Source organism: Mixophyes fleayi, chromosome 1 (assembly GCF_038048845.1).
Source record: "Mixophyes fleayi isolate aMixFle1 chromosome 1, aMixFle1.hap1, whole genome shotgun sequence".
NCBI classification, from domain to species: domain Eukaryota; kingdom Metazoa; phylum Chordata; class Amphibia; order Anura; family Limnodynastidae; genus Mixophyes; species Mixophyes fleayi.
In genome coordinates, this window is record NC_134402.1 from 224,398,077 (window position 1) to 224,424,037 (window position 25,961).

Consider the following 25,961-nt stretch of genomic DNA (forward strand, 5'->3'; position numbering starts at 1 on the left):
AGCCGCCGGGAGCCTTAGAACACAGAAAGGGTGCGTGGCCTAAATCGCCCCCCCCTAAAATCGCCCCGGGTAGGGCAAATGTCTGGGTCCGCCCCTGGCTCAAATAAATAGCACTGTAGGTGTGATTCAACTTCCATAAATATATTTTTTAATAGTGATACTAAATTGCCTGTCTCATAAACATGCCTTTTTCAAATAAATAGCACAGTAGGTGAGGTTCAATGTTATTTAAATATATGAATATCTAATTGAAGCTCTAAATTGTCTGTCTTATCAAAGATTTATGATTAGTACTTTCTATCCTCTTTCTTTGTCCCATGTTTATTCTTTTTCTTCATTATGTTCATTCTTTTTTTATTTTCCATATGCAATTGGTAAGCGCCAGGTATACAAATGTGTGTTTCTGTAACCTCCAATGTGAGGTGTTATATTTTTTCCTATACAGAATACAGTTAATGACAGAAACTATATTAAGTAGTGTTTCTAGTTACCTATCCAGATTCCTAGACTCACAGCTACAGCCACACGTGGTGTCCTTTGACGCAGGGAGCGCAGCGGGAACACTGTCACATACCAGCGATCCACACTCATAGCAGTCAGGGTCACACAGGTAGCTTGAACTGACACCTAGGAGAATAAAGCAAGCATATATGAGAGTGGTAAAAATAGGTTTTCAAATAGGGAGGCAATTTCTATCCACTTTCAATGTAGAGTCCATGCAATCTGAGGTTTTCCAACTATTATGCTTTGTTAGTGTTCTTGACAGTGAATGAACAGTACAGAAAAGTGTTTCCAGTAAATGGATTCAGTCAACTAAAGACTTGTCATAGGGAGGAGCAGAGAAAGAGAATTTTACATTGTATTGCACTGTCACAAAAGGAAGGTGAGAGAAAGAAACTTAATTTTATCATAATATTAGCAATATTTGTTTATATTGTATTCTGTACATGAGGAAAGGAGTAAAATATTCAAATATTATGAAATGCAACAAAAAAAACCCAGAGCTGGTTATATACTGTACTGTTTTAGGAGGACATGCATGAAAACTAGAAAAATATGGTGCTGTCCATAGGTACTGATCAGATTCTGTAATTGTTCTAATGCAATTTAAAAAACGAAAGCAAACATCTGATTGACTGACACTTCCTATTTCATCTGCACCAACTTGTCAGGTGCATCTTTTAAAATCATGGCCCAAATTCTATATTTTAACCTATTCATCATATTGGCCAATAATTTAGATTTCTATAGATACATTTTACTAACATTTAAATGTATATGTTTTTCATTTAGGCCAGTAGGAGCAATGGGCATCTGAACTTAAAAAAATAGCCAAACATCACAGTAGATTGAATAAGAAGATTAGTAAATGATTGAATTCTAATATATGTACAAATGCACAAAACGTTTGTGATCTGTAGCACTGCTTTATGTTTTTATTTACATGACCTCCTGGCAATGTGTATTATCTGACTTCTTACTCTAAAATTACACATCATTGACATCACAAGGATGACATGCAATTCTAGAGGTGAGCGAGATGTAAGATGTGTCCTGAAAGCGTCTGCATGTTGTGAGGTTCATTCCTATGACTAGCAATTACAGGAATAAATCATAATTTTTCTGGGGGTGGGACAGCAATACATATCCAGAGCAGTAAGAATGACACACTGCTCCTTAGGCACTCGCTCTGCTCATCAGAACATGAGCTGGCCCTATAGCAGCCACTAGCAGGGCCGCCATCAGGGGGGTACGGGGACTACTGTTGTACTGGGCCCGGGCTCACCAAGGGCCCGGTACAACAGCGAAGCAAAGACTTATCTGGGGCCCCGCTGGTCTCCGCTCCGATTTCTCCACCCCTGCGACCGACCGCATCCTGGTGCCTGGCTGTCACGGTATGTTTTGCTGTTGCTCATGGGGGGTCGCTCATTGGGTGGGGGGGGCCGGGGGGCTCGTACTGGGCCCCATGATTTCTGAAGGTGGCCCTGGCCACTAGTGAGCGCTTTTTTACCTTAATCAGTTACACTATTTATTGTCATTAGGTTAGTATAAGCATGGGTTATTTACAAGCAACAAAAAATAGCCATGTGCAACCTAATTGCAAGGAAATTGCATATAGAGCATGTAAATGTTAGAGCATGCTGAAAAATTGGTATGGGTAACACAAAACCTGCAGTCGTACTTTAAGATCTCTTTGCAGACCTGCTGTTTGCCTCTTAAACAACTATTATTTCCCATACCAATTTATTTCCTATTTTTATGAAAAGCCATCTATTTTCAGAGACCATCTCTATCAGAGGTTAATAGCACCTATTTAGTCATCAAAGCTTCAGATGCAGGGCATGGAAGGGAGTGATTATAAGATTCCATAAGCAGCAGGCTCAGATACTGAGAAAATTGTTCTATAAAACTGTAATTACTACAACCCCAGAAGCTTCATGTTTAATGTGGATTTATGGCTTAAGGCATTGCTATATCAGCAACATAGTGTTCAGAGTTTAAGATTATATTTACTATAGACGAACTCTTCACTCAGAGATATAGCTATTTGCTCCATAGAAACTGTAGTGTATTATTCTGATAAAGAAAATGTGCTCCGCTGAATTTAAATCTACAACACTGATCTTTTCTGCACAGCTTGAAATTATTATATTCTGATAACTCTTGGATTTTAAATCTTCTGGTAGGAGATAGTGATCACTGTGATATGGCAATACACCATTGCACAGAGCCAAATATTTACTACCCTTCAATAAAATAGTTGAGATGTGACACTCTCTGTGAGGCCAATGAATTTTTGTCTGTTGTCAAAAAATGTAGCTCATTTATGAAGTGGACAGTGTAACGTATGTCACATTACATGTTTGGGCTCCCCCACCGGAGCAGTCACCAGGGGGAATATTAGGATATGAGCTGCAAGTCTTGCGAGAGCCAGTGACATGGACAGTTCCGTCAATGGGGGGGGGGTGCTTAGCCACGAGAAATTGCCAGTGATGGTTAATGTGGAGGACCAGAGTCTATAAAAGACTCTGCTTTTCCTAAGTGAAAGAGTGTGTGCCTGACCCAAAATATAGGTGTGTGGTCCTGGGTCCCCAGCAGAGGAAAGGGGTGGAAGGTGGATGCTGTGGGGCCACAAATTTATGACTCATTTAGTGAGTTTAGACCCCTAATAGTCCCCAGATCCCATCAGAGCAAACGGATTGTGCAGCAGATGTGGCAGGGCCACAAATGTATGACTCCATTACGGACCTTTCTCTAATAGGGATCTGAGACAGATCCCTATTAGAGAAAGGGGGTGGATGCTGCGGGGCATGTTATAGACCCCAAAAAGGGAGGTGCCCAGAGCAAAGTTGTCAGGAGGCACCAGAGAGGTGTTTCTCATAATTTGGGGGTGGCCTAACATGTGGCTGTAAAGAGAACCAGTGCAAAGAGACACATCAGGAGAACCAGCAGGAGGATCCCCATTTTCAGAGGTAAACCAGGAGCAACATGACCGCAGTAGAGAGACAGCGTTGGCACCACAGGTAAATGTGTGAGAAACATCTGGAAAGCCCGTTCCTACAGGTATTTCCATGGATTACCCCCCTTTGAAAAATAGAGATGCTCAGGCTCGGTTCCCCGAGAACCGAACACACCCTAACTTAGCAGATCCGAGTAGAATTGAAAACGAGGCAAAGCGTCATTGTTATGTCGTCGGATCTCGCAAGTTTTTGATTCTAAAAGTACTGACCTACACGGCGTCCACAGGGGGACACAGAAGGGGTAGCACAGTTCTTGGCTGTCTTTAGTGCAGTTGGGCAGTGTCATACATAGAAAACAAAGAGGAGGGGTAGCAGTGTTCTTCAAAGTCTCCAGTGACATTCAGGAGAGCTCCATTGCTCTATTGCTAATTGTCATTGCTGAAAAACATATAATAGGTCTGGCAGGCTTGGTCTTCTAAATCTGCAGTCACATTGTACTGTGTTATATAGGTAAAACACAACGAGGAGAGCTCCATTGCTCCATTACTAATTGTCATTGCTGAAATAGAAATAATAGGGATGGCAAGCTTGGTCTTCTAAATCTGCAGTCACATTGTACTGTATTATATAGGTAACACACAAACAGGAAAGCTCCATTGCTCCATTGCGAATAGTCGTTGCAAAAAAAGAATTAATAGGGCTGGCATGCTTGGTCTAAATCTGCAGTTACATTTTTACTGTACCACAGCTCACTCAGAAACAGGAGAGGTGGTAGGGTTTAGTGCTGAAACTAATTGTAAAAAAGGGCCGTCAGTGTTCTTAAAAGTCTCCAGTGACATTCTACTGTACCATAGCTCATACAGAAACAGGAGGGTTGGCTTTGTTCTTGTCACTCTCCAGTCTCAGTCATGATGATACTAATCCCTCTACCTCATGTGCTAAAGTCTATGTTCAAGTGCATAGTGGTTTAAAGTCAGGGAAAGAAAAATGTAAATAAAAAGCTTGTACCTTTTTAAAGAAAAAAACATCTTTCTAATAAAGGTGAAAAATTACTGTAGAAAAACATAAAATTGCCAACATGCCATTCTACCAAAAATAATTGCAAGCATACCAGCATTAGCTAGCTCACTTCTCTCAGCTAGATCTCAGCACCTGCAATCTACACTGTCATCATATTCACCCTCATTAATGTGTATATCATCCCGAAACATTACTTCATCCATCCCCGCTGAAATACACCATCACAAAAGTCTCTGTACTTTGATGTAATTGCCTTCCTCATGGAATTTGTACTTCATTTTATGGAAGAGCTGTCACGATTTTTGGGCAATTCTTTTAGACCAGACCAAATGTCAAAATGTTGTGCAGACTCATCTGCATCACCACCGGCAGGGCCACCTTAACAACTTTATGGACCCCCGGGCAATGCAGTGTACCGGGCCCCTAAAAAAAAAATAAAAAAAAAATTATAAATATATATATATATATATATATATATATATATATGTATGTAAAAAAAAGTGATTATATATAATCACATTCTTTTTTTACATACATATATATTTTTTTTACACACACACACACACTATTTATTAATATATATATATATATCTATATATACATATATATATATATATATATATATATATATATATATATATATATATAGGGGCCCCCTTAACTTACCTTAAGTCCAATCCTCTTCTTTTTTCCGCGCCGCTGAGTCTCTTCTACCCTCTTCCGTGCTGTGGTTGCAGTGAATGCTGGGCGTGTCATCACGCCCAGCATTCACTGCGAGCACAGCACAGAAGAGGGGACCAGGGAGGGAGCCGAATCACCGCTGATGTGACCGCAAGGCAAGTATTTAAAAAAAATAAAAAAAATATTTATTTTTTTTCTTAGGATTCGGACAGGCCCCCCTTGCCTGCAGGGCACCCGGGCACCTGCCCATCGTGCCCAATAGAAGAGATGGCCCTGACCACTGGGTGTCTTGGGAAAGCTAAGTTTTTTCCTAGCAGCAATTTCCAGAGAAACTGAAGGAGGAGACATCATTGTGTCATATACCACTTGAGCTGTCAGCTTGCTGACCAGGAGCTCATTGCATCTCTTGAGATCTGGGTCTGTTGGAAAGAAAGAAAAGACATAGCTCTTAAACCTAGGATCAAGCACAGTTGCCAAATTGTAATGATCCAATTTGAAGATCTTGATAACTCTTGGATCCTGGCGAAGCAAATAAATACTTAATCTACAACTCTAACATAATTAGCGTAATTGCCATGTTTCATTTCCTCCTTCAATTTATCTTGCTGCTTTTAAAAAAGTCTAATTAGGGGAATCACTTGACTCAAGCTAATAGTGTCTTCACTCTCTTCACAGGTGACTACTTTGAGTGGTTTCAACACCTTGCACAACACGGAAAGTATTCTCTACTGCTTTGGACTAATGTACATCCCGCTAAATTCTATTCTTCTTGCAGCTGCTGCATTGTCCTACATGCTGTGGCAGAATCCCGAAAATGACCCTAAATATTTTGGGATACAGACAGCATCTCCTGCATGCATTGTCATTTTTTAAAAAGCTTTGTACCACCAAATTGATTGTGTGAGCAAAACAGGAAATGTGATGGAATTCCCCACGCTGTAATGCTCAAGCAGGATAAGCCATGTTGCAATGACATCCCTTAGTTTTTTAAACAGGTTGTTAGCGGTATTACCTCTGACCTGCGCCTTGTCTCGTCTCTGATAACCACCTCTCACTCCCGCCTTCAAGACTTCTCCCGTGCTGCTCCCCACTTCTGGAATTCCCTACCACACTCAATCATACTTTCCCACAACCTTCAAGTCTTTAGATGCTCTTTAAAAATCCATCTCTTTTTTAAAGGTAACCTTATCCTTGATAACACTATTCACACTAATGCACCTTCACAACTATCCCAATCTCCACTCTGAGCCACACTCGCTCCTCTTGTTTCAGCTGTGCCCTCTTCCATTTAGAATGTAAGCTCTCTAATGAGCAGGGTCTTCTATACCCTTTGCTTTCATGTTTCCATTCATTTTGTCTGCCTTGTCTGCTCTTATTTTATGTACGTCTTGTTTTATGTATGTCCTTGTGTTCCCTACTGTACGGCGCTGTGGAGCACTGGGGTGTCTTACAAATCTACGATAATAATAATAATAATAATAATAATAATAATAATAATATTAAAAATAATAATTATAATAATAATTTGCCTCTTAGTGAAGTAGATGACACAGAGTAGCCTGCCTCTGAAAAATGTCACGTTCTTGGGTACATGCTGCTGCTGTTCCTGCTGTTGAAGGTGAATCACCAACCCAGTAGGATGTCACAATCATATAATCTTTAGTTTGCCCAGTTTCGCTTGTCCACATATCTGTGGTTAAGTGTACAGTGGGTAGAATGGCATTTTATTGCCCAATAATTACATTTTTACGAACCTTCTGCTAGAGGTGAGCGGTGGTAAGGTAATTGCATTTACGATAGTGTAATCACCAATATTGTTTACACCTACAGAATTATTATGATTCTGAAGAGTGAATAAACCTAGAAATACCTACTTACATGTAAACAGACACAGGGCAGCTCTATTGTGAGAAGAGGGTGACACTTCAAAATTATATCACTTCCAATCGCGACTTGGATTTTTTTTTATTTTAAAGCACCAACGCACGGACCCCTAAAGTAAAGGTACTACTTACATGGTCCATGCATTTCCGCTTTAAAAAATTAAATGTCCGAATCGCGGTTGGAAGTGACGTAACTTTAAAGTGTCGCCTCTTCTCACATTTGAGCTGCCCTGTGTCTGTTTACATGTAAGTAGGTCTTTCTTACTTGTCGCTCTCTTCAGAATCGCAATAATTCTGTAGGTGTAAACACTGTAGGGGGTATATTTACTAAGCTGCGGGTTTGAAAAAGTGGGGATGTTGCCTATAGCAACCAATCAGATTCTAGCTTTCATTTATTTAGTACTTCCTACAAAATGACAGCTAGAATCTGATTGGTTGCTATAGGCAACATCCCCACTTTTTCAAACCCGCAGCTTAGTAAATCTAGCCCTAGGTGTTTTCACTTTCGTTAAGTAGTACTACACCCAAGGTGAGGAACAGCTTTGCTAGCAAAATGGTGTCATGATGGAATTTGGTAACAGGGACAGAAGACCTCAAGTAACTGTCTAAAACCAGCTTTGCGACTGGGTGACAGCTTTCATACTTGCTTCCTCTTGCAAAGGATTGTTTAACAGTCAATTGTTGTAAACTACTAGTAGTCTTTTTCTTGGTCTGCTTCTGGGTTGAAATCACAGCAGCAGGAGCAGCAGTAGTGGGCCTATCGCTCAAGGATTCTTCTGAGGAGTCCTGAATAGGGGAGGAGTCATCTCGCCTTAGAGACTTGGATGCATGACTAACTCCGATCACTTGTGAGGATATTGATGATGAAGGTGTTGGGGGTGTAGATTGCAGGTGATGGAATCTAGCTGAGAGAAGGGACGTAGCTGATGCTGGACTGCTTGTTGTTATTTTTTAGCATAAGTTTCTGATTTTCACAAAAGCTTCCCATGAACTCTCTTCAAATGGCATAACATGGATGAGGTTCCTAGATGGTTAAGGTCCCTACCTCTACTGACTGTGGCTTTACAATGCTTCAAATGGCTAGACAACTGTTGTCACAATTTGGGTAAAAATAATTCCACACATATGAGGTGGATTTTTGGTCTTATGCCCAGGCATGACAATGGCCTTCTTATCACTGGCAAGAATGGCTGAAGTCTTTGTTTGAAAGTGTATGAAAATAATATTGTGACCTGCGAGTTGGTCAAAATTGACTTCAAATGACTTGCATTTAGTGTTATTGAGGTTAATAATAATGTAGGGGGAAAAAAGCAAAATGTGATTTTAGAAAAACAAATAGGGATCAAAAACCAAAACACGAAGTTAATCCAGATACAAAACCAAAAATAACTGATTTCATGATCCAAGGACAATTCCATCTTGCACCACTTTTCTTTACTGACACTGCTGTGTGACAATGTTTCCTAGATGTGCTAGGAACTGCCGTGTGTTTGAGTCATTGCTCTGTCACTTAGCATCCAGCCAGGTCGCTGCAGACTTTGTTTGAAAGTGTATTAAAATAATATTGTGACCTGTGAGGTGTTTAAAATTGACTGTAAATGACTTGAAATTAGTGGTATTGAGGTTAAAAATAATGTAGGGGGGAAAAAAGCAAAAATGTGATTTTATAAAAAATCGTGATCCAAAACCAGAACCAAAACCAAAACACACAAGGGCGGTTTTGCCAAAACCAAAACACGAAGCTAATCCAGATCCAAAACCAAAGCCAAAACCAGAACACGGGGGTCAGTGAACATCTCTATTGAAAATGTCCCCATACCGTGAGGATGGGTCTCTGCACATTGGGAGGATGAGATTTCATGGCAGCGGAGTCTCTGGATGAGAGGATGTTTGTGCCTCATGAAAGGACAGAATCCTTTGAGAGTGGGATGGAGATCCTGAAGTTCTGTGAGGTGGCAGTCTGCGTGTCTGCGGTCGAATGAGCTGAATTAAGTCAGGAAGTCTGTGAGATATGATCTGTGGAACTAATGCTAGAAGAAAATGTACAGGAGGAGACTGGCATTTTAAATGTGCATGGTTTTTCAAAAGTCATGCTTTTTTGCACTGGAGGGATAGAAGATGTAATAAAGTTTATATTTCATGTTTGTGCATTTGCACTCTTGCAATGCAACATGGCTTCTTCAGCTGAAAATGCTATACTAGGAAAAAGTTTGCTATTTATTCTAAATCAGCCCCTCAGTAATCAGGCTTATTCTGGAGTGAAGAAAATAGTAATACTTGATAGTATCTCCTTCCTCAAGCTGAATCCATTAAATAATTTATCAACTTTTGGTCTGATTTAGGATTAGATACTGAGGCATCAAACTCCACTTTGTTGTGTAGCACATTCGCAGTAAAACTACGTGGACTCGAAAGTCCATCGTAAATTGCATGATTCATGCAAGCACAATTTCTTTACAGTAAGGACATAAGTGTGGCACAGCCTAGTTTCAGTAAGTTACATATATAAACACATCTTTTAGTAGGCAGATTTTTTTTTTATTTTCATAGGTATTCCAGCTGTAGAGCAAAGTATTGTATAGTGTCTTTACTAGTGAAATAAATAAACATCACTCCCCAAAAGTCCTGCACCAGCGCTGGTCACAGCTGATGAGCGGGAACAAACAACACCAGGTTATACCTAGTTGGGCTGGTCACGCTACAACAGGAAAACTTGTAACGTGGAGTCCCTTAATCATAGTGGGAACAAGCTCCAGACTGATCAGAATGGAGCTGAGTTCCCTAGAGGAATCTGGCCTACAGAAATATGTGGCCTCTTCAAGGGAATTCAGCCCAGAGCTGGGGCTCATCCTAACCCCTCTGGCTGGGGTAATAAGCTAAGGTGTAAAAAAAAAATAGTTTACTATGTAACATTATTATGTCTTAGCAATCCCAGTGAGTCATTAACTGCTTGGAAAATTATCTTGGTGTAAATGTAAATGAATTAATTGACTCCTTTACTATGAAGTAGGTGTTGAATATAAAGTAGAGATGCTCACTGACCCCCGTGTTTTGGTTTTGGTTTTGTATCTGGATTACCGTCGTGTTTTGATTTTGGTTTTGGTTTTGCCAAACCGCCCTTATGTGTTTTGGTTTTGGTTTTGTTTGGCTTTGTTTTGCAATTTTGTTTAAAAATCAATGTTTTGGGGCATAAAATAACCGAATTTAGTGCTCCACCTGCTTCTTGGATAAGTAATGTAATTGTAAAGCTATATAGTTCTGAAAAAAACGGTTTTATTTCTGGTAGGCCGTCATTAATTCTACACACAAACCAGATTGTCTTACTCTCCATCTATGCATATTGGCAAATGCAGCCATCGTCTTTGGGTGTATATTACACCCTACTCTTATAGTTAAATATCTAAAGAAATGGACAAAGGCAGTTTGGTTTCTGCCTCTCTACGCCCCCCTCCACTTGTAGAAAATACTAAAAAATTCAGCCATTATAGACTGTACAATATAAATTGAAATGGACAAAGGCAGTTTGTTATCTGTCTGCATCAGATCCTCTCTCCACTAGGAGTAAAATAGAAAACTTTTCAGCTGTTATATAATCTAGAATATAAATAGTTTTGACAGCCAGAAAAATTAGTGTTTCACACTGGGGAATATGGGACACCCCAAAGCACTTGTAGTGCAAAATATTGAAGAAAAAAAAAGCCTCTTCTATCCTCCTGTCTTCCTGCTCTAACAATTGCTAATAGAATTGGAATTAATTATAGAATTGAATAGATTAAAAATTAAATAATAATACAAAGAATAAGGTGTACACTTATTGCTCTGTCCCTGCGCTAATATAGCCTGTGACCTAACCCTGCTCTCTCCCTCTGTCAAATGGCGATGGATTGCTGTGGAGGCGGGTATTTATGTTTTTCAAATCTCGCGAGAATCGAGCTCTTAAATACGAATACGTCACGATGGCGTTTTGCCTCGATTTCGAATCCGAACGGGCGGGAGAGTACCGAGCCTGCTCGGCTCGGTACTCGGATAGGCAAAGTTCGGGTGGTTTCAGATCTTGGAGAATCGAGCCCGCCCATCTCTAATATAAAGCCAAAAGTGTTATAACACTATAAAGCCAAAATAGAGGTTAACTTTATAACACATTAACTTCTATTTTTGCTTTATAGTGTTATAATCATATGAGAAAACATAACTACTGGCTATTTACCTTGTCCTTATGGAGACAGGTAGAATTTAAGTTGAAACAATATGTAATAGTTATGTTAGCAGTGCAATATTATATTGGGAAACATTATTTATTTTGAAAATTAGGTGTGAACTAAATATAATCATTTCCACCTGGATTGTTACAATATTGAATTCAATCGGTGTGTTAAAATAATCCACTCATCAGGCAGGCAGAGTTTCTTGCGGTTCATCCGCAATTTTTCTCACACATTCACTTCCCCCTTTTTTTATTATATCGCTAGCTTTTCCTGGATTGGAGATACTTTCATTTTTAATGAAATAATAATGGTTATACTTTTTAACTACATATGACCAACATTTCTAGAGTGCCCCTCTATACACTTCCTTCTGTTTGTTTTGTATTTTGGTTAATTAAGTGTGAGGGTTCACCTCTCAGGCAACCACATATCTTTCGTATTCCCTGAGTAACAAGAAATCAGATAGCCAAATATAGGGTTGTCAAATGAATTCTTTTTCTTGGTGCGTTTTTTTCTCTTTGCCTCAATACAATCTTTAATTGTATTGACCTTGTCAGAACCTGAATTAATCCCCTTGGACTATATAGAGTAACTGGATTGATAAAATTCAGATGCAGGTTGGTAGAACGAAAGAGGTCAGATGAATCCAGAATGCTCTCTCCAGTACCATCATGGTTCCAGCATTTTCCAATATTTAAGGGCATACTCCAATCAGATGATTAGGTACGGCACAATACAGGCCTAAGCAATTCTGAATCCTCCTCTCAAATTTCTCAGGCGATAGATGGAAGTGTCCGAGCTGCATAGGCTTCTCAGATGGCAATGTGGTGTGCTGACATAATGACAGCTTGACAAAGATGTAACTTCTCTTGTGCCTTCACTTTGAACAGAATATCAACCTTGTTGCCCATGGTAATTAAATCTTTAAAAGAATATGGAAGCTCCCAAGATATCAGTTCATCCTTGAATCTGTCAGGCAATACCTATCAAAAGGTGGCCACAAATACATCTTTGTTCCATTGGACTTATCATAGGACAAGTTTCCAGGAAGCAACTCAAAATTAATGGCACATTGATATAGAAAGCCTCTACAAGACTTGGGATCCTCATAATGCTTGGATGATTTAGGAATGTGGAGCTGGAAATGGACAGGCACAATCACTGGAACCTCAGAAGTTGTGACTGGTGGTATCTGTCCACTTAGAATATGCTAATTTGCCTTGCGCTTCTACCTCCTGTTGGTGGCGTCCATGATGACCGGGGCGTCACTTCCGGCTCCCTTGTCCTGGTTGCCTAGGCAACAACCGGGTCACTTGAGGTTCCCTGCCACCGTGTCAAACAGCCGGGTGCACTTGCGCAGGGCTGTTTAGGATCGGCCATCCTCGGCTGATTAGGTCCTATGTTGCAGCCCTAATTATGCAGCTGGGCACTGCATCCCCATTGGCCACCAACGCTGCTAATTATTTAGGCAAGTCCTGGGGATACTTGCAGGGCTTTGCCCTGATTGGCTCTTAATACTATTTAAGGCAGTGAGGACTGAGCCTCACTGTCGGTTATAGCGTGCTGTTCCAGTTTGCTACCCGCTCCTGTGCTGTGTTGGTGTTTAAACCTTTGATTGCTTTTCCTGTGTATGACCTCTGCCTGTTCCTGGACTCTGAACCTGTGCCTGTGACCCTGACCTTCTGCCTGTACCCGCACTCTGAACCTTTGCCTGTGGTCCTGACCCTGCTTGTACCAGACATCTCCGCCGGCGCTCTGCCAGGCCAGCCAGGCTTTACCATCATTGCCCTGTCCGCAGACCTCTAGCTTGTCCTTACTCCGTGTATTACCTCCTGTTCCTGTGTGCCGCCGTGTGACCATAAACTTGTACTACACTGAGTTTAAGACCTGGGGGCATTCGAGTACCTGTGAGCGTAACCAGTCTCTACCGGAAAGACGGCTGCTATAGGTGAAGATCTCTACCACTAGTTCTACGAGTTTATGCCGCACTGGTGGCCATAACAGATTGCTGTTTAAATAGAAGCACCAGTTTGAATTTGGAGCATTGATGATGTCAGTAGTCTCCTGACTACAAATTCAGGAAATGGTTAAAAGAACAAGAGAGATGCGCACCTGCTCCTATGCCTCAGAGTGGTGAATACAGCAGTTACAATGCTTCTGAGTCTTGGTACATACGACTCTGGCACTCAGTCACAATTTTTGTTGGTGGGTTTAACTCCCCCTGCCTTACCAGCCTAGCAGTCTTTGGCATTTTGTTCTCTCTAGTTTGTGATGGTGTTCACCTCCCCTCCATTCCTTGGCAATGTAGAATTTTGGTGAGTTTTCACCTCACTCCGCTCTTCCTCCTCTGCCAATGCTACTGCTTTATGGGTAACCACCTGAAGTTCATATACCCTGACCATTTCTCCCTGCTCCCTTCAGGATCCATGGGGTTAACAGCACACAATCTCAAGTGGTTTTCTCACCCTTTACATTAAGGAGAACAGTCCTAACCACTGTTTATTGTGCACCCTGTTTTACTTACTAATGGCTTTTTGGATGACTCAGAAAGTAGGGTGTTCATGTTTACAGATGACAGTAAACTATATAAGATTGTTAGCAAAGAACAGGTTAATAACTGATTACAGAAAGACTTGGACAAAATTGAAAGTTGGGCAAAAACAAAGTCAAGTACTATGCTAGTGTCTAAACATGCCAATGTTATAATCCAAAGTTAGGCTGACTGGGAATAATATTTATGTGCTACAATCAGTTATTGCTTTCAAATCTGATTGTTGCTACCAGCAGAGGTGCTGAATCATGCTTTGTAATGTTGTGCTTTGCACCAGTATGCCAAAACCTGATGATACTTGTGTTTTATGGTGAGTGTAGTGTTGACATCTGTCAAGAATCTCCAGTATGGCATATATACTTCAAATGAGATGAATCAAGTGCTATTTAGAACTGTGTCATTGATATCACAATCAACATTTAAAAGGTTTTTTTATTATTGAAAATCAGATAATGGAATTTCCTATTCCAGTCTTATAGAATATTGTATCTGTGACTAAAATTAGTAAACAGAAAATAGCACAGTTAGAACTTGGAAACTGTATTGCTGGGGTTCATTTGTTGATCTCCCCTCTGAAATGGATAGAGATTGTGAAGGCATTATAAGTGCCCTCCTGCTATGCTATGCTTCTACATACATGAGGAGTATCGAACAAAGGTTCTCTGATGTAAAGCACAGTGCATCTGACACCTACTTGTGGCACGACTTATAGCTCAACAAGCCATTACTTTACTATAGTGGATATTAGAGTTAAAAAGCAACAACTTTAAGGGTCTAAAGGTTATAATGATCCACCAGGAGTCTCTCATGTTATGCCCAGCAGATGTGAAAAAATGAGTAATGGCTTATGACCCTGCGTCATCTGAGGAAGCAGGCAGATTGGATGACAAATACACCATTACTCTGTCACCTGCAGCTAAAAGAGGAGTTGTTGTCCCTGGTAGTCTACTTGAGAAGGTGTGCCTTCAGGATCATCTCTGCCCCCCTTTGCACATGCTGTTTCTCTTTCCTTTTCTGGGATGCGAGGGCAATGCCAGCTTTCGGAGACACCCACCGATGTTTTGTTTGTACCAACATGGGGCACATAAGTACCACCTGTCCAGAGAAAAAAAGCCTTAAATTCTTCCCCAGTGGGCCTAAGGGCTAGATTTACTAAGCTGCGGGTTTGAAAAAGTGGGGATGTTGCCTATAGCAACCAATCAGATTCTAGCTATCATTTTGTAGAAGGTACTAAATAAATGAAAACTAGAATCTGATTGGTTGCTATAGGCAACATCCCCACTTTTTCAAACCCGCAGATTAGTAAATCTAGCCCTATGTGTTGTTATAATCAGAGAGAGCCCAAAGGACAACCTGAAAATAGTCACTGTTGGTGATAAGTTAAACTGTGTGGTTGAGGGACACAGGCACACGCTTGTGGGTTCAGAGGACATAATTCCCCAATGTACACTATTTTTGTGACTGGGGTGGGAGGGATACACTCTGCAATGCCCATGATCTGGATGTACCTAGATTGGGCTGCAGGAAAGGTGTTGGGGCATCTGTAATATTCCTATAAATGTCGTGCTGGGCACATATTTAGGCATAATGCTGTCTCAATATGTTTGTTATCATAATTTTGTAATTGTGATGTGTCAAAATCTAAAAATGTTTTTCACAGTTTATGAGTTAGGGGTATGATGTAACTGGGAGGAATAGCAAAAGGAATGCCTGATCCAACATTGTCCAAAACTGATAAGGTGGGTTCCCACATACATGAATCTAGGGTAGAGAGAGGTGCTTTTTTTCTGCTAGCTCCCATGAGGAGATCAAAGTAATGGTAACTGTAAGAGGTACACAGGTGTGATGTGTTAGGGGTAGTGTGTGCTGGGAAACTGTGTACCTAGGAGGTAGGGCAGAGTGTGAGTGTAAATACTTCTGTGCCAGAACTGGTGGTTCCCACATAAGTAGAGGAAAGGGTAGAATGATTAATGCATCACAAGAAGAGCGAGAGAGTGAGAGCGAGAGAGAGAGAGAGAGAGAGAGAGAGAGAGAGAGAATAGTTCTGGCCCTAAATTAGCAGAGTCCAGTACTCCAGTGATGGGTGAAGGTATTGCAGCACTGAGCATACAGGATACAGAAAGTGGCAAATACAGAGCGGTCGAGAAGGAGTTTCTGATAATGACTATTTACTCACTACACCTATTGCACATAGGGGAGAAATTATTTTTTCCACTTGGTAATAGTGAATACATGCCACTGAGCAAATAAATGAGTGCAGGTTCAGGGCCAGCGCCACCGTTAAGCAGCTTTAATCAGCTGCCTAGGGCAGTGGGCTCTGTGGTGGCAGCACTATGACAGAGGAAACACGATAGTAATGGCCAGGGATTATTTCCCCACCCCCTATTTCTCCATGCTGCACAACCTCAGGGATCTATAAATGCCCTATGGCAGTACTGCATTTGAACATCTATCCGACACCTGTGTCACAGCAGCATCTTGACGTCACAACGCTGTCAGGGGAGGGGAGCCGAGAGGAGCCAGGAAGGCAAAGAAGAAGCAAAGAAACGGGCATGAAGAGAAAAGTAAAAGAGAAGCTAAATACATTATTAAAGTGAAAAATGGATGGGAGAGGGGGTTACAGAGAACTGGGGAAGTGGAGGCTAGAGAAAATTGGGGAGAAGAGGCAGGAGAAAACTGGGGGAGATGTGGCTGAAGAAAATTTGAGGAGATGTGGCTAGTGAAAAGGGGGGACTGGGTGCGTTCTGAATTCCTCAAGAGTTTCAGATTATTAATTTAAAGAACTGCAAGGCTGAGCCCACAATTTGACTATCCAATGTTGCTGTCTATTAGTAGTTAATTTAAATCTTCAAAAACATTAACACATGAAAATAAATAGAGAAAAGTCATCTAATTGACATAGATAAAGCATTAGGGCATGTGATAAATAAGCTGGTAGACAAGGGTGGAATGTGAGAGGAAAACAGTTTAGCAGGGTTGCTTATGTGAAAGAACATGGCTAGGACACCTAGGGCAGGGTTGCAAGTGAGAGAAAATCTGATGGGCATGAGGGCATGTGAGAAATTTGGTGAAATGGAGCTGACATATATGAGAACAGCTGGTGGACAGATGGGCATGTGTGAGAATAACTGGTGGGCAGGGAGCATGTGTAAGAATAGCTGTTGGGCAGTGGGGGACATATCAGTATGTAACAGGAGTGTGATGGCTATCGGTTATACCTTTGATGGTGTGAAAGGTGTCAGTGTTGTATGGTGGACATGAATCCACAAATGCTTTTAACTTAAACAGGTTGCTGTTTATTGAACTTGGTAACACAGACTTGATGCAGGTACTCACAGTTGTAGTTTATAGAACAGTTGTAGTTTATAGAACAGCAGCAGTTTCACACACACACACACACACACATATATGTATGCAGGCTTATGCAGGTTTCAATATGCAGTATACACTTGTTCATGTAGATGCATGTTATTGTATGTTCTGTAACACACAGTCTCTGCACGTCCATGCAAAGATTATTGTGGGCAGCTCTCCTATATTACTAAGGGAGTCCTTGGGTCACTTTAGAGGGCTATAAGGAACTTATATACTAATGCAGAACGCATGCGTCCTTCCTCCTCAGTGTCTAAAAGGGGTGCGAAAGCCAAACTTCTAGTTTGCACAAGACACGCATGCGCAGTAGCGCATTTTAGACGCCCCTCTTCCTCCAACAGTAGACCACCAGGGATTACAGGTAAACAATAGGAGAAGGAGCATAGCATTTCTATTATAACAATGGCAAGTTTTTTTTTATTTGTTCTGAAATCTAACATATGAAGCCTCCCCTCTAGAAATCCTGTATTTGTTCCAGGGCAACACTGGAGCCTGTATAGTTCATCACTGCATCTGGGATACAGCCTTGCCAGCCAACCAGTCAGGAGGAAGTAAGAGTTATTATTTTTATTTTACATATGTCAAGTGTGTAAGGGGCTAGGAAGTAGATTTTGGGAAAGGAGGGGCTGTGAGGTCCGGTGGGGAGGGGGGGGGGATGTCCGAGAGCCCAAAATGCAGCAGGGGAAAAGGGCCCTTTTTCTCGTGTGCCGGGCACTCGTTATACTGTAAGGAAAAGGGGGAAATACGGGAGCGGTTACTCCACAAGGTGAGTGCACCATGGGAACAGCCCTCGCCGGGCTATACTCACGGAAGCGGGTCTACGATGGTGACTCCCTCTATCCCTGCTCCTCCAGGGTTTCTATCTCTCAGGGGTCTTCCGAAGACCTTGTCTGACAGCCAATTCCTGTAAAACAAGGGAGACTAAGCCACACAGAACAATCCCTTCCCCAACACCCTAGTTATTCACCCAATCCTGTGGGACCACTACGGGACGCAACGTACCTTTCTTCTCCTCAAACGGAATCCATCCATTCACATTTCCTCGGCCGTGTGGGTTCACTGGAACTCTGTCACTCCACAGGCCCGAGCTGTTAAGTCCCTCTTGTCTTGGGACTCAGGACTTTAGGTGCCCTTTCGGATGGGTAGAGGGGCTTTGTAATCCACTCTCAGTAACTTATCCACTTAATTATCAAGGGACCAAGTGTCCCATACACTTCCCAGAGACCTAGCGCCCCACTAACTTAGGGGCCTGCACCTCTTTACACTAAAGGGCCTTGCGCTCTGCTGTGCTCTCAAGGGCCTTTCGCCCTGCTACGCTCTCAAGGGCCTTGCGCCCTGCTAACCCTACCTATGGGGCCTTGTGTCCGATACCTACCTCAGGGCCTGGTGCCCTGTCTCACACCAGAGGCCTTTCTCCTTCCTAGCTATGGGCCTTGATAAACCTCAGGGCCTGATACCCTTCCTTACTGGGGCCTAAAGCCCAGACTAGCCTAAGGGCCTTTTGCCCTGCCTGAACCAAGGGCCTAGTGCCCTGCCTACACTAAGGGCCTCATGCCCTGCCTACACTAAAAGCCTTGTGCCCAATAAGAAAAACCTACCTAACGCCTAACTGCCCAGGGTCTTATGCCCGCCTAGCGCAGCACGGGCCTAGTGTCCGAAACATGCCCAGGGGCCTTATGCCCCACCTAACCTAGAATCTTTATACTTACCTGCACTGCGCAGGAAACACCACTTGCCTCGACGTCTTCGGGTCTTCAAGACCCACCAGCCGGTGGCACCTCCTCTCCGCTTTGGCGCTTGTGTCCCCGCTGTCTTCTTTTTGGGGGAAGGGCTCCCTGCCGGCGAGTTCTTCTTTGGCTTGATCCCGGCATTTTCCTTCCTCTTTTTGGCGGGATTCTCTTGCGACGTCTTCTTCTGGTGCCAGGTGCCACTCCAGCGACGTACATCCCGCTCCGCCACCAGACTGTTCTGCCAAGATGGCGGCGCCATCTTGGCAGAACAGTCTGGCGGCCCCAGCGACTTACCAAGCCGTGGGCGCACCAACGCCAAAAGTTCAAATGGCTGTACTTTTGGCCAATCAGTGGCTAGACAGGCGAGCAGGTCTGGCCACTGATTGGCCAGCTGCGGGAAGTGAGCCCTGATTGGCTCACTTGCCCACTGTCACCGGGACCTGCAAGTAAAGAGGAAGAATACTCACCGCTGTAACGCCGGAACGGTGAGTGGCTTCCTTCCTCTTCCTTCTTCGCCCTCTTCACGGGCACCTCATGCTCGGGGCACATCTCCACAGGGCAGTAGGCTGAATCTTTGCCTACAGCACCGAACAACCTTGCACAGTCCCTGCCAAGGTTAGCTTTTTCTGGGATATAAAGGGATTTTCCCACAGCACATCTCAGAGACAGTTGTGCACCCAGCTCACCATACAGCACAGCAGACCAGGCAGCTACCCACTGTCTGCCACTAGTCGCAGACATGGATCAACAGGTGAGAAGTCAAAACTTTCCACAAGCTCAGCAAGTAGACAGTAGTTTCCAGATTTCTTTCTTTTCTTTTTTTTACTTAAAAAAAACAAAAACCAAACAACAACATAGCAATGTCTGTGTTAGCGATCATCATCATCCACACAAATCTTGCACCAGGTGGGAAGCAGCCGATACAGATGTGCATCCTAGAGGCAAATCTGCAGTTATGTAGTCCTCAACATAGTACGGTCTAGTCTAACTCAAAGTTGTAGTGTGGCCAGTATGTGTACGCTCAATGACAGAACATGCAGTATTGGTCTCGCATTATAAAAAACTTGCATTTATAACCCTTGCACTACAACATCATTTGTTTGGCTGCCATTTCTGCATCCAGACAAATATTGCACTTAGTTCAAACCCATTCTCATAAGTGTACATATGCTTTAGTTTCAATAAAGAGCAAAATGGTAAGAGCCCAAGTGTACATAGCCAAAGTAAAGATTGTACCTCCATTCAAAGATTTACCTTGTAAGTTTCATTTAGCACATATTACACCATGAACCAGGCTAATCAGGATCCAAAGTGTTCCTATGCTATGTGTTAACCTACACCTAAAGTGGCACTACAGGGATGAACAGAGGCAGGCAAGAGTAGACTTAGTACAGTATGAGTGTGTTCATGTAATTGTGACACAACTATCTAGCTACTTTTGATTGCTTATTGGCTGATTCTGTATTGACCCTTCCAGCTGATAGTACTTAAACAAAACTGACCATATTATATGAAGTTACAGCTGTCTATTCAAATTACTTAATTTACATTTTAGTTTAGATTACTGCAGGAAAGAAAAATGCCCATTTGATTTTAAAGGGCTTAACAACCAAAGTGGAGGTGTTTGCATAAAATTACGCTTTTTACTGAAAATACATTTATTAATTAATGTCAGGACAGTACTTTGTTTTTACATTATGATTTTGTGTATAAATAAAACTAACAACACTACAAACACTTTCAAGCCACATCTCAATGCTATTGTAGGCTTAATTATACATACTTGTATGTGTGACGTGACACACACTGAAGCAGGGCAGCAAAATTTAGCTGATTCATTTAAAAGGATGCCTATTGTATTACAGAGAAAGTCTAAATTAGTGGTTACTTGCTTGTCATGAACGTAGAGAACTTACAGTTATTTATAAGGGTTAATCCATCACATAATTGTGGGGAATAAGGCCTAAATCATAACTACAGTGTAAATATGGTATATTAATTGAATCCATTAAGCTGAACTACTAAAATGTAAAATGTGAAGACAGAGAGTCTGTTGTGTGTGTATTTGATGGCTCTCCGCATTCCAGTGTGAGAAGATAGGAGTGTCATCTGTGACAGCTTCAAAGAGCCCTGCTGTGAAATATATCCTGGCCTGGGATGGAGTTTTGACACCTGAATAGACTTTTAGGAACCACTCAGCATGGTGTCTGGTTCAAAGAGCCCATACGCTGACTTGGATATATGTGATATAGACAAAAATAATTCAGTTTTAAAATATGCCACTGTCCTGAACATAGAGAGCTTGCGGTTAATTTTAAGGGATAATTCATAACTGCAGTGTAAATAGGTTGTATCAAATGAATCCATTGATAACTTAGTGTAACAGTTAAAGACGCAGAGTCGGATGTAAATGTGTTTGATGGCTTTGCACACCCCAGTGTGAACGGATATAAGTGTCACCTGGGGGCAGTTCAAAGGACTCCCGGGGTTAGATCTAGACTATTTGTGACACGTGAATAGACTTTTAGGTATACCGCTCAGCATGTGGTCTGGCTCAATGAGGCCATGGGCTAATATAGCCTATATGTAATACTGTATAGACAAGAGGAATTCAGTTTTAAAATATGCCACCCTCTAGAATGGGGAGGTGTCATGTGCAAGCTATTTTTTAGGCATAAATCTGCAAATATATGTTTGTGAATTACTTCCTAGAAATAGTGTGACATGGTTCTCTTAGAAGCTGTTAGATCAATGGGTTTTGGTGTATGGTAAACTACCCAGAGGGGGCCGGTAGATAAGGGTAGCACCTTATACCATTTATGGCAGGACGCAAATGTGAAAGCCTTTGAGGATATCTCTTGCAAGACAATGAAATCTAACACCTGTTTGGAAGACCCCAGACATGCCGACTGCAGAGACAGGGTTGTATGGTAATGACAGATTCAAGCTGAATAAGGTCACAGGAAGGGGGCCGTGGGCCCTGTAGCTTGGTTTTAAAACTGTATTGAAAATGTAACTCGTGGTTCACTCTGAGGGTGTCATTTGATTGATTAGGTTCCATTTTTTTCTGCTTCTCCCAGCGCCAGAAACTTGATTCTAAGTGAGGTATCAATTCTGTGTTTTATCCTTTTTATTTTATAAGAAACAATTGCACTATATTTGTATGTCTTTTATTATCTTTTTATCTTAAGCATTGTGGATGTATTTTCCATATTAAATTACACTTAATAAGTTCTAGTCTCTGTGTTCTTACGAATTCACGCAACAATTTGGTCCAGACGCTACCTAATTGAAACTGTGCAAACCTTGTGGTTTATGTGAACAACTCTTGTCCGAAAAAACCTTGGTGGTGGTAATTAGTATCGCAAAGCTAGTGTGTGGCATAGATAGGGAAGGATTTAATCATTTTAGACAGACCAGGTGGTTGTTGTTTGGTTAACCCTGTGTCACATATGCATCACGCAGACTCAGGTGAGTGCTGTTCGTGACAGCCACTTAAAATAAATAAAAGTAGTGATCAACTACATATTCCTCAATAGCATAATGAAGGGTAGCTCATATGTCAAATTAAGAATTCTGTCTCACAAAAAAGTTAAGGAAATGAGTGTAAGCTCTACGAATACACTGTATTTAGGCGTGTTTTTTTACCAAAAGATAGACAAATTCATAGGGGATTTATTGATAATAAAATTGGGTCTGTGTGACGCTCCACAGAAAAGTTAGGTCACATAGTAGAATTGGGTAGTAAATCAGACAACATGCAAATGGTGATTGAAAAAAGTATCACAGACCACAACCCCCAGGAGGTGGGAAGGTGTAAATGTGTCTTTAAAAAGCTAAAACCAGTTAAAACAAATTGACAGTCTTTGGGAAAATCAATCCACATTGATAAGCTGTCCATCTTCCTAACCAATTTCCCATGGCACATATTATACAACGCATGTAAGATATAATCTGAATGTAACCCTTTTTATTTTAAACTGTTTTGCTTGTGTATGTTATGTCAATTTATTATTTTTTTTTTTATATCTAAATGCCCTGTACTTTTGTATATTAAATCTATAATTTAATATGTGGCATCATTGATACTCTAACAAATCCATTAGCCTGTTAAAAAGAATATAGCTCGATCAAGTTAACCCTTTGAATGCTGGTGTGGGATTTGTTGATACATTTGATTAACAAGCTTAGTGTGTGCTTGCATTTACATTTGTGTAACAGTCTGGATGTGTGAACAGTTAACCCTTGGTGGGGGCCTTGTTAGCCTGTGAGAGCTAGAGGCCTTGTGTGCCAGTGTGGGACAGTATATTGGGGTCCTATTACCCGTATTCAATAGGTGGTGGCAAACCTGAAGTGTGTAGGGGTGTGAGCGCTGTTTGGGGGCTTTTCAGTAAATCTATAACCTGTGTGATAGGTAGAGAGAATCTGTGGGCTGGAATCATGTGTATCCTCATACAGCAAAAGCCCAGTCACAGCAGCTGGGAGCATGTTTGTGACATTGCTATTAGTTGGTACTATATATCACATAAAAATAAAAGTTACAGTTTCACAAGTTCATGTTTACAAGGTATGCCACATTAATACAGAGGTGTACAGAGGTGTATGATGATTGTGTAAGTAATGGATATTATTTTGGTTGCAAAATGGTTAGGCCCACACCTGTATATAGTTTTTTCATCAAATGCAATGTACATAAAAGTCTTAAATTTAAAGACAATATATTTTAAAAGAAAAAATACCAGAGATCATTCAAAAATGCTTTGCATACTCACTTGCTGGATATAGTTAACAAACTTGCACATAAATTCCCCAAATATCCACCCAGGAAGAGGATACAAAGCGGCAGTTATAGGGACACAGCATACCAGAAATATTATATCTGTTGTGGCCAGGTTAGCTGTGGTGAGAAAAAGATCATTTTAGCCATTTTGTAATTACACAATATTGTATGCACATATGGACCATTCAAAGATGCAAGAAGTGCAAGAGGTTTAATAGAAGGTCTACAGAAACAAGGAATACGAGTATATTAGAAAGTTGGTGCAAACCTTTCAATACAATGATATAGAAGTTATGGATAACTGTTAACTACATTTTGGAAACTGTTTTGCTAAATATTAGCCTTTTTAAACATTTTGCTGTAGAAATTTGCAGGTTTTCTGATTGAATTTTCCCTTAAGAGTTCAGTTATTGAGACAGACACAATACACTGCAGGATATGTACTTTACATATATGTGGAATGAAAAGTCCAAGCCGAACGCCCAGAAAAAAAAGTATTCAATTATAGTCACCTGTTAATAAAATAGTCATTAATGAAAAAAGTTTTTTTCCCCATCCCCCCATATGAAATACGTTTATTATGATGTTATTAATGTCTACTGCACATAAAATGAATTGTTATAGTTGCTGTTGATTGCAAGCACAAGTTCTAGAATGCATACATGGCCATCATCACTATCACTCGGCACTTACACCTGCTCTGTAGCTGGAGCAAATATATGACGTAATACCACATACCTTTAAGATGCCCGGAACTTGAATCGGACGTTGCTGTATACGCTCTAACTTGTCATGCCCTTACTATACATTGACTACGTTCATACGCCCCCTCCCCCCCATTCCGCACCTGAAAACATAGGAAATGTCCGGCGGAAGTATCATTTGCGTTCAAAGATGAATTGGATGTATTTGCATTCACTGGCATAAAATCTGTTTCTGGGTATACGCAGCCTAATTTAACGCAAAATATGGCACATATCGGCATTTACTTTCCTTCATGAATAAGGTTCAATATATAACATGATCTGTTATGTTACACTCTAATATGTATAATCAGTACATTACACAGTACACTTCCTTAATAGTCACTCCTGTCCACTCTGCGTCTCAGACAGTGGCTATGGGTACTCTCACATGTGCGTAGACAAATCATACATAGCTTTGGTAAATTAAAATATTTCCTGTTGCAAAATATTAGTTTGTATTTATTAGCTTTGTACTGGTGATATAAGGACTATATATGTATCATCAACTGTCCATATGATATGTGGAAAGTGAGCAATGTTGAAAAATTGCTGTGTTATCAGCAAAAGGGAGTCGTCACGCAATAGTAAAATGTTAAATTTCTTGATGCATGGCGGTAGTGCACATCCAGTATGAGCTGCTTCAGTAACTGAATAAAAGCAGCCTGTGACATCCCAACCACCACAGTTACTGTGACGTGGAATATCTCAGACGTACCAAAATGTAACACAGCCAACTCAGCGGGGGTATCTGCTATCTGTACACTTATCAGAGACTCAAGGTCCCTCTGCACAATCTTCAGAGTTTCCAGGTGGTCTGAATAAATATAAAGTGAACATAAGCTAAATTTAATACAGGGAACTTTATGTTGCAGACACGCTTTACATTAAACATCCTTCACATTGTATTGTGTGTATTAAAGCAAATGTATTTAAACCTTTACTACATATATGTATAGCATGCATGTAGCATATGTGTGACAGGGTGGACCGCCTATGCAACCCTGTCTGTTGTTGCTTGGAACTGGCTGGGCTTACTTTGCCACCATTTCCTTTTATTATCCCAAATGCACCCTCTAACCGCAGTAAGACAGGCTTAAAAATGCTGCCATCACTGAATTCCTTACCGCCATCCAGTACCGGGTTCCTTCTGGGTAACTGTCACTGCTAGGGTACCCCCTCCAGGGGCAAACGCAGGATTTGTAGAGGAGGGTTTCCACACCATGCCGCCAGTGGGCGTGACAAGCATGCATGGGGGCATGGCTATAGTATTAGACAGTGCTTGGCTGCTCTCCAAATCTTCCTATCCCCATAATATACATGGGCAATGCTGCGTGCACTACTGTCAAGACAGCTGGAAACGGATTAGATTTTGAGTCTAATCTGTAGGTCACAGGATTTTCAGCATGGAAGATGTTTTTAAGCAGGTCTTTGAAACAAGTGATGTTTATTTGCAGTCACACTGATTTAAGGGACCAATGATCAGATCAGATGGAACAAGAATGATGATACATTTCAGTGTACAAGGTCTCTCT

General features: G+C 41.3%; 1 protein-coding gene across 1 annotated transcript in view; it reads right to left on the bottom strand.

The window, feature by feature from the left end:
• KISS1R (KISS1 receptor) overlaps positions 1-25,961 on the bottom strand; it is a 205,043-nt gene that overhangs the window by 63,280 nt on the left and 115,802 nt on the right. The window contains exons 2-3 of the mRNA XM_075190588.1: positions 23,676-23,800; positions 492-627 (exon numbers count right to left, since the gene is read on the bottom strand). Of these exons, the coding sequence (XP_075046689.1) occupies positions 492-627; positions 23,676-23,800 (261 nt within the window). The remainder of the gene's footprint in view (positions 1-491; positions 628-23,675; positions 23,801-25,961) is intronic.